At 36.3% G+C, this 17,397-nt stretch overlaps 2 protein-coding genes and 1 long non-coding RNA gene across 3 annotated transcripts in view; all 3 read right to left on the bottom strand.

Annotated features, from left to right (window-relative positions):
- LOC113465923 overlaps positions 1-3,316 on the bottom strand; it is a 29,869-nt gene extending 26,553 nt beyond the window's left edge. Inside the window, exon 1 of the long non-coding RNA XR_003390499.1 lies at positions 3,222-3,316. This is a non-coding gene — a long non-coding RNA (uncharacterized LOC113465923). The remainder of the gene's footprint in view (positions 1-3,221) is intronic.
- A 560-nt stretch (positions 3,317-3,876) lies between these two features.
- LOC103505571 lies at positions 3,877-5,355 on the bottom strand. The gene is made up of 2 exons (XM_008469910.2): positions 4,932-5,355; positions 3,877-4,721 (listed from the first exon to the last, which is right to left on the bottom strand). Exons 1-2 carry the CDS (start codon positions 5,274-5,276, stop codon positions 4,305-4,307), a joined length of 762 nt encoding a protein of 253 aa, XP_008468132.1. The 5' UTR covers positions 5,277-5,355; the 3' UTR covers positions 3,877-4,304.
- A 4,960-nt stretch (positions 5,356-10,315) lies between these two features.
- Positions 10,316-13,574, bottom strand: LOC103505570. Its single transcript, XM_008469909.2, has 2 exons — positions 12,057-13,574; positions 10,316-10,463 (listed from the first exon to the last, which is right to left on the bottom strand). The coding sequence occupies exons 1-2, from the start codon at positions 13,350-13,352 to the stop codon at positions 10,425-10,427; spliced, it is 1,335 nt and encodes a 444-aa protein (XP_008468131.1). The 5' UTR covers positions 13,353-13,574; the 3' UTR covers positions 10,316-10,424.
- Positions 13,575-17,397: the final 3,823 nt, after the last annotated feature.

Raw genomic sequence — 17,397 nt, 5'->3', positions numbered from 1 at the left:
ACGTAGAGGTCTTCTTTCAAAGATGGAAGTTCCTTAGAAACAGGACGTTAGGGTCCGAACTGGAGGAGATAATTAGAAGCCATACCGTACCGGACTTGAAAAAAGAAACGTGATTCAGGGAAAAAAGACAATCTGAACTGAAGAAGTAATAATAAGTACTGAAGTAAAATGTAATGTTTTGTTGTTTGTGCTCCTTATGTAATAGTACACTCTCTCGAGAAAGAAAGATGAAAAGAAAGGAGGAGAGCGCCGACTTTAAGAAATACCGCGATAGAGGTGCCCAGCAGTACCGCGGTCTTATAGGTTGTTTCCGTGAATGTTGGAAACATAGAGGTCTTCTTTCAAAGATGGAAGTTCCTTAGAAACAGGACGTTAGGGTCCGAACTGGGGGAGATAATTAGAAGCCATACCGTACCGGACTTGAAAAAAGAAACGTGGTTCAGGGAAAAAAGACAGTCTGAACTGAAGAAGTAGTAATAAGTACTGAAGTAAAATGTAATGTTTTGTTGTTTGTGCTCCTTATGTAGGTATGTATCTGTTTGTTATTTGATATTAGTAAGAAGGACTTTTCATTCTCATCCGAGCGTAGACTGCATTTTACATACCAGAGTTGCAGAGTAAACAATGTCTTCTCTCTGATGAATATCTGTTTGTTATTTGATATTAGTAAGAAGGACTTTTCATTCTCATCCGAGCGTAGACTGCATTTTACATACCAGAGTTGCAGAGTATGTGTATTCTCTCTGATGACAATCAGGCAATCTGTCATCTCCACCAATTTTGAGCAGTTCCAACAAGCTCCAACCCTCTGAGCAGACACAACAAACCTGCATAGAAAAGTTTTCATTGGAAGGACACAGAATCTATAGAAAAGTCAAGTTTCCTCTACAGAATATTTCCAATATTCACCATTACACCCAACAAGTAGACATCCCACGTTCACTTTCATTGAGAATATTATATCAAGATTCAACATTATCGGTCATTATTGATTTTTTCCACATTATTATTGATTTCCATGTATAAAATCAATAATTGATCACAAAACCTACGTGATTTCGTACTGATTATTGATTTTTTCCACATTATTATTGATTTCCATGTATAAAATCAATAATTGATCACAAAACCTACGTGATTTCGTACTGATCTATCTATTCGAGATTAGAATCAATTCTGATGTTGTATGTAAAATAATAACGTCCATGCATGTGTATTATTTATGTAGTTATAGCTTGTGATTATTTATGAGAGGATCATTATGAATTATGAACAGACAGACATACTCGTACAGTCTTATAGGTTATAGGAAGGTACTAGCCCATTGGAGGATTATTTCCCTAGATGCACCAGCACAAATAATTATGTCCAGAATACGGAGTATTGCCTATCTTAATTTAGACAATTTTCAATCTTGTCAGGAAGGCTTCAAGAAAACATATGGGAACAATAGTACCGAATCTTGGTAATAAGGGGATTCTCAAAGTCTCCCTAGCCAAAGCACGGAATGCACTGGGTTTGTGGTTGAAGAGACTTTTCAGATAAGTGGTAGGTATTTTGAGTAATCTTACCACTCTTTCCTAAATTCGCCATCGTGGGTTACGTTCATTTGACAAATACTTATGTTATCGTAGTGCTTTTGAAGACATCACAGTTATGTAAAGACTGAGAACGATAACCACTAAAACCACTTCCTTAGGTTCTCCAGGATTTTCCCTGCATGATTGCTGGAGGGTCACACCTCAAGAATCTGGTGAACTTTAGTTTGATTTGAGGTCACAATAAGGTCACTTGAACTTCTCACCATTCGATGTCTAGGGAGACAAACATGTCCAACTTAATCTCCTAGTCCAAATTCTTCTTAGTCTGTCAAAAACCATTACTGAAAACTCTCTAAGGTCTCTTTAGGTGGAGGGTCACACCTCAAGAATCTGGTGAACTTTAGTTTGATTTGAGGTCACAATAAGGTCACTTGAACTTCTCACCATTCGATGTCTACGGAGACAAACATGTCCAACTTAATCTCCTAATTCTTCTCAGTCTGTCAAAAACCATTACTGAAAACTCTCTAAGGTCTCTTTAGGACCATTAACAAGAATATCCCTAAATCTTACCTAAATTACAGCACTGTTGTTAAGAAGGGTCAGTCTGATACGGATTATTATTTATTGCCATTAACAAGAATATCCCTAAATCTTACCTAAATTACAGCACTGTTGTTAAGAAGGGTCAGTCTGATACGGATTATTATTTATTGAAGTTTTGAAGTCCAGAATAATAAATGTGTAGCATCGCCGACCGATCCGCAAGATCCAGACGGATCCGGCAACAGCCACACACAATCCGGCCTAAAACCAGCACGCAGCCCCTGCTGACAGTTTTGAAGTTTTGAAGTCCAGAATAATAAATGTGTACCTACATGTCTATAATTTGAACATTTGGGGTCAATTTTGGAAGATCGTGTACATGCTGTGTGTGATGTTATATTAAAGTTCTTGTAGGTACGAGTATGTATACAATGGGTAGATACAGACCATATTGATTCTTAGTGACGTATATTCATACTATGTAAACTAAACACATTGCATCAAAATAATTCCTTAGCGATGCTTAACTTGTGGAGTATTTTTTGTGTAAATATTCTTGAATTTTATTATTTTTATTTCTTCACTTTGTTTGTCCTCATAAAACATAAAATTTGCAGGTAGGTACCTAACCTGTAAAGTTTAACCCGGCTGATTCGGTACATACTACATACCTACATTCAAATAACAGTTAGGTATACGGGCTACACCTATGTCAGTCTCTTCCCTTAATGCAAGTTGTAGGTAAAGTACAAAATTGATTGAGCTTTCGCAAAATGATCCTTGAAGCCCGCGCATTTTAAAAATAGGTTAGGTGCTCTTTGTCACTCAAAAGAACAATAGTTTCCTCCAGTTTTTAATCTGGTCTCATTTTCTGAATGGAAAGACCTTTTTTTCTCATTCCCTCTATTTTTTAATGTAATATTAATCTGCTATTCATCGATATTAATATCGCCAAAGGAGGAGAGGGTGCTGATGTATTATGTAGGTACTTTTTTTAACATTAAAATAAAAATAATGAAAAAAATTAATAGAATAAAATGGACCATTTTTGTGAAAGGAAAAAAAAATATCCAGAAAATATAGTCATTGTTAGAGGGCGGATTAAAGTTTCACGTATGATAAAATGATATTTACCTGTAGTACAATGGTGTACACATCAGCTCAGGTGGATTGAAAATTTGATCTCTGGAATCGATTTCTCCCCAGCTCTATGCACCCTAAATCCCTGAATTGATAGTAACGCTTAAAAGTGAAACCTAACCACCGGTAATATTCAAATAATTTCCATGTAATGGGTTCTCCTCCGTCATTTTGAACGTAACATTACCGATTTCATGGAATAACGTTCATAACCTACCGAAGAATTTAGTGAAATATCATGAATGAATGGTGTTGCGCAAAACGTTCAAGTTAATTGATATAATCTACCTAAACCCGATCTTAATGGTGTTTTACCGATTTGTGGTAACGCGGATGGCATAAACTAACGCAATAAGGATTCACCAGTGTTTCATCGATTTCAATTACAGCGATAATGCATTAGATATGACGTGATAATATCAAAATTGATTTAATTTAATACGTCTGGAGGACGCTCCGGCCAGTGGGTCTACCTCAGTGGCGTAGCTGGTATCTTGTTAATGAGGGGATCCAAAGTCTCCCTCTCTGTAGCAAATGTTTTGCAAGTTTACTGTTGCTGAAATCATTCAGCATATTTCTTTGGAGTACGGCACATGTTGTTGACTCCGTCTACAAAGCACGAAATGCACTGTTTAATTTAATCGGACAACATCGAATGTACATCATTCCTACCTTCAAGTTCTTCAGTTCTTGGGAGAGAAGAACTTGAAAACAATTAAAACGTGTGGAGGGTATACGAGTAGCTTTCTTTGGGGGAGTTACAGAAATTTAGAGAAATCTTTCATTTGTTGGTAGTTTAGTCATCTCCACCAATTATAAAATCAATAATAATAAATCAGTAGGTACCTACTCGTATGGAGAGATTCGTTGGTAGTGAAGACATCTCCACCAATATTTTATTGGTGGAGATGCCTTTTTCTTTATTTACACACAAATGTTAGTAATTACAATAACTATAATGAACATAACATAAATATACATAGGTATACAACACTGGTTTGTTGCAGCAGATAATTCAATCAGTTGATTGACTTCGCGACCAGATTGTCCTGACGAGGCAGATAAAAAACACTGCTTTCAAGGCACTGGTGAGCCTGGAGTTTGTTCCGTCAAATCTTGCATACGACATTCGTTTATAACAACGTATATTCTCATTTCTGCCTCGAGGGCCCGTTGAGGGCTAAGTTTTTTCAGATGAGCCGCCACAAACTTGCCGAATATATCCCACTCATCTTCTGGGGAATTACGATACAGGGAATCACTGTGACAATGAATTTGGCGAGGAGATGAAGCGATTTGGTGACTTCTTTTGTTAAACCTGAACTTTCTCTTCGGAGGTTGTGGCAACTGTTGATCATCATCTTGACAGAAATCATATTGGATGTCTTCAGAAGGCTGGGGGCTCGTCGCAGAAACAGTAGTAGCAGGAATACCACCACCAGTTAGCTCATCAAAATCGCTGTCATTGTCATTTTCTGTTAAGATAACCTCAGGCTGAAACAGAAATAAAAGCATCACCGTTTTATAGCAAAAAGCAATCAATTGAGAAAAAAAACACACACACTTTTTGACAGAGCTCTTAAAAAGTCTATTATTTTTTTCATGAATCAAGCTCTAGGTCATCTAGATTTTACTTTCCGGTACTAAAGGTATTAGGTATACAGCAAAATAAATATTTAAATATATTATATTGGAAAAACTTACCATATTACTATGTGTTTCTTTTTGTATTCTACCCTTGGACATCACTTCTTCCATTATATTGAACCACTTGAGAGTAGGAACATAAACACTGCAGCCTGATTTTTCACTCTTCCTCTGTTTCTCCACTTCTAGGTTGTAGGTACTTCGGAGTGATTTTATTTTTGCTTTAGCTTCGACAATGCCGAAATCATCCAAATTCATTTCATCTACAAGTTTCTTGAGTGCTGTTTCACGCTCCAATTTGTTTTTGTACAAAGGGTCGAACTGGTTCCACAAACATTCTTTTTCCTTGTAGGCTTCAACGAACTTCACATTCAAATCCTCGCCCCACTTTTTCGGTGCCATATTGCACGGTTTTTCACACTGAATTTTCACTCGAAAAAATAACGAAACGCACGTCTGTACAGCTACAAATTCACTGGCCAACTAAACTGGACTGGAAAACTGGAATGTTCACGCGCTTCCAGTTCGCGTTTCAAGTATGTATGTCACGCCAGCTTAGGTTTGTGGTGGGGACAGGGGAACGAGAAATAATTATGTAGCTGGAGCCAGTCAGCTAGATTGTCTGCTGGCCTCCTAGCCTCATGTACTCGTATATTCATACTATGTAAACTAAACACATTGCATCAAAATAATTCCTTAGCGATGCTTAACTTGTGGAGTATTTTTTGTGTAAATATTCTTGAATTTTATTATTTTTATTTCTTCACTTTGTTTGTCCTCATAAAACATAAAATTTGCAGGTAGGTAAAGTTTAACCCGGCTGATTCGGTACATACTACATACCTACATTCAATTAACAGTTAGGTATACGGGCTACACCTATGTCAGTCTCTTCCCTTAATGCAAGTTGTAGGTAAAGTACAAAATTGATTGAGCTTTCGCAAAATGATCCTTGAAGCCCGCGCATTTTAAAAATAGGTTAGGTGCTCTTTGTCACTCAAAAGAACAATAGTTTCCTCCAGTTTTTAATCTGGTCTCATTTTCTGAATGGAAAGACCTTTTTTTCTCATTCCCTCTATTTTTTAATGTAATATTAATCTGCTATTCATCGATATTAATATCGCCAAAGGAGGAGAGGGTGCTGATGTATTATGTAGGTACTTTTTTTAACATTAAAATAAAAATAATGAAAAAAATGAATAAAAAAATATCCAGAAAATATAGTCATTGTTAGAGGGCGTATTAAAGTTTCACGTATGATAAAAATAAATGATATTTACCTGTAGTACAATGGTACACATCAGCTCAGGTGGATTGAAAAGTTGATCTCTGGAATCGATTTCTCCCCAGCTCTATGCACCCTAAATCCCTGATCCTTGCTTTGTACAGCTTAAATACTCATACACAAGAACCTGCTTCCTCCCTAGAGTATGAATTTGGAAATATAGGTAACTATTTCTTTTTGTGTGATTTTCTGTCAAAGAAGAGGTCATACTTATGGAGATACAAGGGGTCATACTTTCGGAAATTAATACGTAAACGCCAAGGTTGAACAACCACCAAAACTGAGAACAAGAAAAGAACATTTAGAACGGATAAGACACCAAACCAAACTATTTTTCCACCTATCAAATGAAGAAGAAACTACATTATTCAAATCACCCTTGGTCCATGCCATGTTTCGTTACAAGTTACAATGATTTGGATAAGGACACGAAATCTGCCCTTGAACAAAATGGTACTTTAGGTGTGGTGATGGTTTATTAGAAGTTTACCAAACTATATGTCCCTTTTTGAGATCACCCTTGGTCCATGCCATGTTTCGTTACAAGTTAAAATGATTTGGATAAGGACACGAAATCTGCCCTTGAACAAAATGGTGCTTTAGGTGGTGATGGTTTATTAGAAGTTTACCAATGTCAATTTCCCATGCTCTGAAAAAAACGAGATGAATCTCTCATCGCGGAGAAAGCGTTGTGTGAGTTAATCTCAAACACCTGTGCACATTTTATTGAAATAATAACGAGCATAAACTGGGAGAGAAAAGAAAGATTGCATTGAAAACAGAGCCCCAAAGGTCGCGTTGGGCACTGTTGAATAGAACAGAAAAGGTTCTTTGTTGATTTTACTGCTGTGAGCTATGACTGATTGAATTTTTATTCAAGAATAAAGATCTTGATCGAAGGAGCTAACAGGCTCAAATCTCGGGGATCAGGTGACTATTGTTACTCCTCGAAAAGAATAAAGGAAATAAAAAATGAAATAGTAGAAGAAGAAGATGAAGGAGGAGTAGGAGTAGAAGAAATAACAGTCAAGTCTACCAATCTGGCACACCTGACATAACAAGAATGACTGGAAATAATGAAGATGAAGAATGAAGATTCATCAGAAGAATGAACGGAGTAGGAGTAGAAGAAATAACAGTCAAGTCTACCAATCTGGCACACCTGACATAACAAGAATGACTGGAAATAATGAAGATGAAGATTCATCAGAAGAATGAAGATTCTGGAGACGAGATGTCTCTGATGTCTGATTTGGGATTGCTAGAAAATAGAGGTTATCTGTTTTATTATCAATTATAAATGAGGTTAAGGGACTTCTCAGTCCTTTTTGAGCTTTGTACTTTTTATTCGACTGTTCCTTGATAGATTTCTCCATTGTGACCTCTAGAGGCAAAGGTTATACCAACCGTTTGATCGATGGATATAATTTTCGATACGTCATTTACCAAGAAGGGGAATTTTCATTACTTCACCAAAAAATAAACGTTGAACGTTGATATTATGTACATTGTAACATGTACATAAAGAACAGAGAAAAATTTAATGACCATTTTTCATAAGGTTGTTGCACAACCAGCAAATTAGGTTATACCAACCGTTTGATCGATGGATATAATTTTCGATACGTCATTTACCAAGAAGGGGAATTTTCATTACTTCACCAAAAAATATACGTTGATATTATGTACATTGTAATATGTACATAAAGAATAGAGAAAAATTTAATGACCATTTTTCATAAGGTTGTTGCACAACCAGCAAATAATCATACAGATTCTCTTCTCACTTTCACAATGAACTATTTTGTGCTATTACAAAAGAGAAGGGATTGATCTGGATTCGACACCTTTAATAATGATCAAGAAATTTTCGACACAGAAAAAAGGACACAATCGAGTTTTTCTTCCCAACAACAAAAGACACTTAGGAGACAAAAACATGTCCATTCTCGGACACAATAGTTCTGAGTCAAGTTATTACATATATTTTTTGTGTGTATGATAATTTAAAAATATAATTTATTCATATTTTTTTCTTCTTCCACAAGATATAATGGGATTATATTTTATGAACCGTAGCAGAAAATATTTTTTATCAACTGACCCATAATTTTAATAAGGGATCATCCTTTTTTCCTTGCTCGTTATTACTGACCGTTTGAAGACGAAGAAAAAGTTCTCCAAATAACCTGTTGGGCTTTTCATATGCAGTATGTAACTCCTGATATAAAGGTACACATTACTAAGCATTTCACGTGGGGACATCTTATTTTCTACGGAATGTCAGATTCTTCGTATTCATAATGAGCTTGATCAATTCCACTACAAAGGCCCTCAAGCACTATATACCCAAGGATCTCCCTTGACCCTGTCACAGGGATTTTGATGTAAGTTCTGCAGCCGCCTATGTACTGCGTCTTTTGCGATAACGATGACTCATCCCTCGAAAAAATTTGTGAATTTGTGCCTGTTCAGTCACATGACGTACCCCGTCAGTGGCTTCATCAAATGAGCATCACGGTCGACGATGCTCAACATATTGCAAATCGCAATGGACAGCCCAGCAGTATGTTCAACGTTGCAGCTCCGATTACTACCTCTAGATGGTGCGCCGCTTGTAGCTTCGAGTCCTGTTTACTTTAGCCGAGTTTAACCGACACCCATTTATTACACAACGTCGATTGTAATCTTTCGCCATAAAAAAATGTCTCAATGAAACACGTACAAATGCAAATTGCAATCTGTAGCCGCAGAGGATGGTGTTGAAAGATTACCTGGCAGTAACACCAGTAGCAGAATGGCGATTGTGCTTGGATGTATTAATAGTCGATAATAAATAATGTTTTTTTCTGCAAATAATACTCGTACACACATGTGGAGTACAAGTTTCTGTAGTATGTCTACTACACTTCTATAGATTCATCTGAATAAGTACCTACATTGTTGTGGAAGCTTGCTATACGTTGTTAACTAGGGCATTGTTAAAAAGTACGAGACAAACGTTTAAGATGAGTTTTTTTTTTTTTTTTTTTTTTTTTTTTTTTTTTATCATCTATTTTTTTACCCCTATAGAGGGATACATTATCTAAGGCACTAGGTATTCTTCTGACTGACTGACTGACTTTTTTTGTTTGCTCAAAGCCCATAATTTAATTGAATTTGCAGTACACATCTTGATTCATCCCTATTCTGTGCCTTCCCCATCCGGGGTGTCCTCAGTAAATTTCTGAATGGATCTATTTATCTAATATTCGTTCTATTCTATCCTAGATCCTACCACTTCTGAGTAGTGAGTCCTTAGGTTCATTATCGAAGAAACAGAATTCAAAGTTGCCTAGAATGTCAAGACCCCAGAGCACCTCAACACAACGGAGTCATACGTTAACATGATTATAATTAACTCTAACAAATACTCCGGCACCAAATCATTTAAGGTTACTACGCCGAGGATCGGTGAATAATTCGATTTAAGCTCTTGTCAAGCCCCAGGATATAATGAGTTGTAGGTAGTAAATCATTGAAACAGTCGCTTAATAGCTATTGACGCTATGTTATCCACTTTACTGTACAGCTGTAGCAACCATCGGGCGTTTGAGAAACACCAATATAAAATGTTGGTCAGTAGGTGCCTATGCATTTGGTACTTAGATACCTAATGGTGTTGTACTCAGCCCAAGTAGTAATAATAATTGAGTAGCTCGTTGAAATCCGAAAGAGACAAGGTAGCATAATGCTTAATGCCTAATATCACCTCGGTTAAGTGAGAGAAAAACTTTGTTCCTTGTCTGTCATTTAAAATGTGTATTTTGGATAGTAAGTACTTGAACTTATGCAACATTTTTGAAAATGTCTACCTCTTTTACCTCATGAAGCCAGCGTATATCTCTTTATACTTAACCATGACATTCACAGATGTTTACTACACAACAGGTACTTAATGTTATCGCTATCACCAACCCGTACTAAAAGGACTTAACAAACGACGCAGTGTTATCAGAAGGTACTTAGTGGTAAGTTGTCACTGATAAAGCCTGAATGTCAAGTTCATTGTGTCCCCCAGCCTGATAGCAAGTGATACCTTGGAAGTGCACTGAAGATAATTTTTAAATTTCTTAATGACTCACTAGCAATAATGAAAATTATTCAACAACCAAAATTGTGTAGGTAGTTGTACGAAATTTATTTCCATAGCGAGTATTGAATTCGTCTATGGTTGCACTTTGTTAAATTCGAATAGGTATTTTTCCAGGGGAAAGGTACCTTATTCAATGCTCTTGTCGTTCCAGACGGGTCAACTGAGCGATGTCAGGAATACCACCACCAGTTAGCTCATCAAAATCGCTGTCATTGTCATTTTCTGTTAAGATAACCTCAGGCTGAAACAGAAATAAAAGCAGCACCGTTTTATACCAAAAGCAATCAATTGAGAAGAAAAAAAAACATACACACTTTTTGACAGAGCTCTTAAAAAGTCTATTATTTTTTTCATGAATCAAGCTCTAGGTCATCTAGATTTTACTTTCCGGTACTAAAGGTATTAGGTATACAGCAAAATAAATATTTAAATATATTATATTGGAAAAACTTACCATATTACTATGTGTTTCTTTTTGTATTCTACCCTTGGACATCACTTCTTCCATTATATTGAACCACTTGAGAGTAGGAACATAAACACTGCAGCCTGATTTTTCACTCTTCCTCTGTTTCTCCACTTCTAGGTTGTAGGTACTTCGGAGTGATTTTATTTTTGCTTTAGCTTCGACAATGCCGAAATCATCCAAATTCATTTCATCTACAAGTTTCTTGAGTGCTGTTTCACGCTCCAATTTGTTTTTGTACAAAGGGTCGAACTGGTTCCACAAACATTCTTTTTCCTTGTAGGCTTCAACGAACTTCACATTCAAATCCTCGCCCCACTTTTTCGGTGCCATATTGCACGGTTTTTCACACTGAATTTTCACTCGAAAAAATAACGAAACGCACGTCTGTACAGCTACAAATTCACTGGCCAACTAAACTGGACTGGAAAACTGGAATGTTCACGCGCTTCCAGTTCGCGTTTCAAGTATGTATGTCACGCCAGCTTAGGTTTGTGGTGGGGACAGGGGAACGAGAAATAATTATGTAGCTGGAGCCAGTCAGCTAGATTGTCTGCTGGCCTCCTAGCCTCATGTACTCGTATATTCATACTATGTAAACTAAACACATTGCATCAAAATAATTCCTTAGCGATGCTTAACTTGTGGAGTATTTTTTGTGTAAATAATGTAAATACTCTTGAATTTTATTATTTTTATTTCTTTTTTTCTTCACTTTGTTTGTCCTCATAAAACATAAAATTTGCAGGTAGGTAAAGTTTAACCCGGCTGATTCGGTACATACTACATACCTACATTCAATTAACAGTTAGGTATACGGGCTACACCTATGTCAGTCTCTTCCTTTATTGCAAGTTGTAGGTAAAGTACAAAATTGATTGAGCTTTCGCAAATTGATCCTTGAAGCCCGCGCATTTTAAAAATAGGTTGGGTGCTCTTTGTCACTCAAAAGAACAATAGTTTCTTAACAAACGACGCAGTGTTATCAGAAGGTACTTAGTGGTAAGTTGTCACTGATAAAGCCTGAATGTCAAGTTCATTGTGTCCCCCAGCTTGATAACAGGTGATACCTTGGAAGTGCACTGAAGATAATTTTTAAATTTCTTAATAACTCACTATGGCAATAATGAAAATTAATCAACAACCGATTGTGTAAGTAGTTGTACGAAATTTATTTCCATAGCGAGTGTTGAATTCGTCTATGGTTGCACTTTGTTACATTCGAATAGGTATTTTTCCAGGGGAAAGGTACCTTATTCAATGCTCTTGTCGTTCCAGACGAGTCAACTGAGCGATGTCTGGGAGAGAACTTTCACACGTGAATATTCTCACCTCAGGTTGAGTTTTCTCAAAGGGGTGATTCAGCTCATAGTTATTCAGTTCCGTTTCATCACCTAGCTTCTCAACTTTATCTTCCGCAGTATCCGGGTGATCCATGAAATACTCGTCCACATTTCTCCGTTCATTGATCTCCATGAAGTTTTCTTCTAGCTCGTGAATGATTTTCAAGTTCGACTTTAGGGCATTTTCAATCTTCTCACGGACTGCCGTGTTTTTAATTTGTAGTTGCGTGCAAAACTCTTTCACCTTTGAATTGCATACTTTCATCTGTGTCAGGGTTTCGAATAGGGCCAGAGTTAAATTGTCATTCATATCAAGGGATCTTGAGAATTGCAACAATTTGTAAGGGTGAATGGATAGATTCTGCTCAATACCAAATGGTTGTGAGAGATGGAACAGTTTTCTATTGACAGCACCTCGCATGGGTGGTGTCTGTCCATGCTTGAATAGTTGTGTAATTAGTCCTGGTCGACATGCTCTTGAATTTACTTGAGATGGAATGCTAGGTCCTGGAGTGGCTATCGGTGTCCAGATATTAAAATCACTTTCCGATTTCCCAAATCTTTGAATTTTCACCAAGAGGGAAAGGTGTTGAAAGTTGGGTACCAAACATTTCCAGATACCAAGTGACTGGTGTGGTATGATAATGAGTCGTTTCGAACCAGGGGTCGCTCCTATTAGACCTTTGTCCCATTCTGTACCAATCTTCAACCCCAAAGGTCGACCATCATTCGTGTTGTTGGCCACTTCAGCTCCAAACTGTTGATCTTTTGTTACTACTTTTGCAACATAATAAATCTCTATGTAGTCACCATGTTCAGATAGAACTTTGTCAACATCTTCTTCTTCATCAGGTAGTTTCATAACGTGGACTTCTTGTGTAAGAGCAGACTTCATATCTGAAACAATCCACCTAGCCAAACCAACATGAATGGCAAACTCTCTCAAGTCACCCCCAGATGTAAAGTTCAATACCCATTGAATTTTATCTCCAATAAATGCACTTGCTGTATCCTCACTGTCAATATTGAATCGGAAGTTTCTGTTGATACAAATGCGGCTGACGTAATCATCCTTGGGTTGTTTGTACAAAACAAGCTCGTAGAACTTGTGATTGTTACTTCCCCATATTGCAGCTCCCACAACTCCAAATTTAGTGGTTACACCGTCTTCAATCTTTGTACAACCGACTACTTTTGCCAATAACACTGACAAACTATACTTCTTTGCATCTTTATTTTTGGATTCCATTGTCGAGTGTATGATTCTTTCTTGGGTTTTATTCGCGTTTCTTCTTTCTCTTGTTGAACTATAGTTATAATGATAAAGGTTTAAAATTCAAGTTATTAAAAACCACCTATTTTCGTATTCTTTTCAATTTTTGTGTTGTACTTCATTTAGGTATTTAAATGGAAGTGTTTAATTAAGTCAGGCAAATCAGTGCCCGGCTGAAAATTTGCACTTGGCCAAAAATGTGGCTTTACATTAATTCCATCTATCCTATGTATGCCACTTTATTACCACTGTTGTTCTAAGACAATTATTCAATTTTTCACTTTGAGAGTTGAGACACCTTTTCTGGTACAAAATTTGTGGAAGGTACATTTTTGTTCCGAAATAAGTCCATCTAACCTAATCCAAATAGGAAATGGGTCATCACGAACCATCACCCTGATAATTTGTGTCACCACAGGATGCTGAGGTAATCTTTAGAAGCCTCTCTAGAAGGTAGGTACTGTGTGTCTATTATATTGACAAATTATTTAAAAACAGCTTCATTTACACCTACCATATAAATAGATTTTTGTTCCTCAACATAAGACAGGTCTTTGTAATAAATCACGCATTTAACACATGTAACTAATATGTTCCTAATACTTCTGGGTACCCATAGGATTATACATTTTCAATTTCAAGAGAGGAAAATGAGTGAGAAAAGGAGGAGAATGCTAAACCAACATTATAGCTCGCCAAAGTCAGAAAATTAGTTGAAAAGGAACGCTTATACTTATGTACCTAGTGGGTACCTACCTATTTCTGAATGGAAAGACCTTTTTTTCTCATTCCCTCTATTTTTTAATGTAATATTAATCTGCTATTCATCGATATTAATATCGCCAAAAGGAGGAGAGGGTGCTGATGTATTATGTAGGTACTTTTTTTAACATTAAAATAAAAATAATGAAAAAATGAATAGAATAAAATGGACAATTTTTGTGAAAGGAAAAAAATATCCAGAAAATATAGTCATTGTTAGAGGGCGTATTAAAGTTTCACGTATGATAAAAATAAATGATATTTACCTGTAGTACAATGGTACACATCAGCTCAGGTGGATTGAAAAGTTGATCTCTGGAATCGATTTCTCCCCAGCTCTATGCACCCTAAATCCCTCATCCTTGCTTTGTACAGCTTAAATACTCATACACAAGAACCTGCTTCCTCCCTAGAGTATGAATTTGGAAATATAGGTAACTATTTCTTTTTGTGTGATTTTCTGTCAAAGAAGAGGTCATACTTATGGAGATACAAGGGGTCATACTTTCGGAAATTAACACGTAAACGCCAAGGTTGAACAACCACCAAAACTGAGAACAAGAAAAAAACATTTAGAACGGATAAGACACCAAACCAAAAGATTTTTCCACCTATCAAATGAAGAAGAAACTACAGTTACAATGATTTGGATAAGGACACGAAATCTGCCCTTGAACAAAATGGTACTTTAGGTGGTGATGGTTTATTAGATGTTTACCGTTTTTGTTCCTCAACATAAGACAGGTCTTTGTAATAAATCACGCATTTAACACATGTAACTAATATGTTCCTAATACTTCTGGGTACCTATAGGATTATAGGTACATTTTCAATTTCAAGAGAGGAAAATGAGTGAGAAAAGGAGGAGAATGCTAAACCAACATTATAGCTCGCCAAAGTCAGAATATTAGTTGAAAAGGAACGCTTATACCTATGTACCTAGTGGGTACCACCTGAATAGATTTACAATTTACTTATCTCTTTCAGACCAAGACCTTGTAAAACCACACAAACACGTAAAAGACATAGAGACATGCGACATACGTGTACGTACATAGTCAGTCTCCGAGGTAGGATAGATAGGAGGGAGGAAAAGAAGCGGAAACCTCTTTACTTGAACAATGAACCGTAGAAAAAAACTCTAATAAAAAAAAAAGTAAAAATATCTATAAAGTATTTACCTATGTGTGAAAAAATTTACCCCTAAATGGTGGTAAATAAATAAATACCCCATTACCTATCAGGATCTATAAAATACACACATCGATGTGTTATCGCAAAATTTATAGGAAAAATATCATTGGATTTAGGTATGCATAAAAAAAGCTGAATTTTATGGTTTTCCAAATTTTCTACGGTTTTCAAGTACCTACCGGGTACCACCTGTACATTAGATGTTATAACCTGTTCGTTTTCTGGTTCATAATTCTGACCCTGGTTCATAATACTTAGCACTTGATTTTTATTGCTTTGTTGACACAAATCAAGAGTCAGTCCAATGTCAGATTGTCTTATCTTAATTAATTTCGTCTGCTATCTTGAGAGGTACGAAAATAAGCGAACACTTGACATTGAAAACAGTTATTGAAATGTTGCAGAACATATTATATGGGTAGGTACTAGGTATTGAGCTAAAACATCCCCACTAGGTCTTGCAGATTGCCTGACTTGTCTCATAGGTTGAATTTCAATGACAAGACCTAACTTCGGACCTACCTATAAATAATATTCTAACGCTTGAACATGAGCTTGAATTTCAAGCAAAATTAGCATAAAATATTGATAGTTATAAATTATAACACATCCACACTTCATCTTATGATAGGGTTTTTCAAACACACTTGTAACTTGAGGTCTAATCTTACTAAGATACCAAATGTAGGACCCTTTGTCAGAAACTATTTAATAGGTACCTATTTAAATTGATAAATTACTTTTATTATAAGTATTTAAGATACCAACATACACAAGCCTACATCGGACTTTCAACTGGCAAAACCGGGATGAAGAAAAGTTGTGTATGTTCATGATTTACAAACATTACTTAATCATTAGTGGATGTGCAAAATGAACAAATCTGGAAGTCCCCAAACCAAAAAGTTATAAATGTCCCATGTTTGGTGCGCTGATCTCGTGTACCCTATCATAGTGATTTACATAACTGTCCAAATTTATTCAAATTTTCTCTGCTATCAATTTACACGTACGCATGATTTTCAAGATTATGATCAGCCCTCAGGGAAGCGAAACCTCAGCTCAAATTTGATCCAGGTGGGTGGAATTAATGAGGTTTTAAACTACACCAGCTATTGAGAATAATTTGATGGTTGTCCTAGGCGAACAAAAAACCAAGTTCCCTATCTAACGAGCAGTTTTACACAGAAAAGTTGAACAAATCTGATGATTTACACAAGCTTTTTATTTGAACAGAAGAGCGAGATTAGAGGGCGTGAATAAATTGCCTGAGGCAGATATTCTAGAATAGATCATTAAAACGTGAGAGGAATGGGTAGAAGGATTAGAAGGCCTATAGCACCGTTGATATTCGATACAGTTTGGCAAAACTACTAGTAGTATTTAAATATTTTTCCAAGATCCCATTTAGATCTTTCAAGATAGGTCCGTGAAGGATGGGATTAGAAAGACGAGATTGCTTCCAAAAATGTCCGCAATAGTCATAAGTACCTACACATTATTACATAGGTTATAGGTACTCAGTTATAGGTACATCTTTATTCTTTAATTTAAGATTGATCAATTTTCAGTGAGTATACATAAGTACCTCTTTATGAAGTTGATTCCTTCTTATTTAGGTATTTTACGACTTGGGACTAAGTATGCTTTCTTTGGATCTCTCTGCCACTCTTGGAAATACATTTGAACAAGAGCACGTACGTGTTCAATAAAAATGATACCTATGATACTTAACCTATCAAACTTAACTGCCTTTCTTAGGGTATATTATGTGGCTTTTATTCATCACACATTACAGTAAAAGTACACAAAAGACCTAAGTGCAGATACCTTCCTGAAGGAGAAACAACGTTACATAAAGGAAACACGAAATAAGTCCATCTAACCTAATCCAAATAGGAAATGGGTCATCACGAACCATCACCCTGATAATTTGTGTCACCACAGGATGCTGAGATAATCTTTAGAAGCCTCTCTGGTAGGTACTGTGTGTCTATTATATTGACAAATTATTTAAAAACAGCTTCATTTACACCTAGGTACCATATAAATAGGTTTACAATTT

The sequence above is a fragment of the Diaphorina citri genome, unplaced genomic scaffold, assembly GCF_000475195.1.
Source record: "Diaphorina citri unplaced genomic scaffold, Diaci psyllid genome assembly version 1.1 scaffold182, whole genome shotgun sequence".
Classification (NCBI taxonomy): domain Eukaryota; kingdom Metazoa; phylum Arthropoda; class Insecta; order Hemiptera; family Psyllidae; genus Diaphorina; species Diaphorina citri.
The sequence above is the reverse complement of the archived record's forward strand: the minus strand, read 5'-3'. Positions and strand labels throughout refer to the sequence as shown.

Excerpts from the sequence above, each read along its gene's own strand:
- LOC103505571 (XM_008469910.2), bottom strand. The coding sequence starts at position 5,276 with ATGGCACCGAAAAAGTGGGGCGAGGATTTGAATGTGAAGTTCGTTGAA. Across the intron at positions 4,722-4,931 it reads AAGAAACACATAGTAATATG|CCTGAGGTTATCTTAACAGA; the intron begins GTAAGTTTTTCC and ends TTTCTGTTTCAG.
- LOC103505570 (XM_008469909.2), bottom strand. The coding sequence starts at position 13,352 with ATGGAATCCAAAAATAAAGATGCAAAGAAGTATAGTTTGTCAGTGTTA. Across the intron at positions 10,464-12,056 it reads GTGAAAGTTCTCTCCCAGAC|ATCGCTCAGTTGACCCGTCT; the intron begins ATCGCTCAGTTG and ends GGTATTCCTGAC.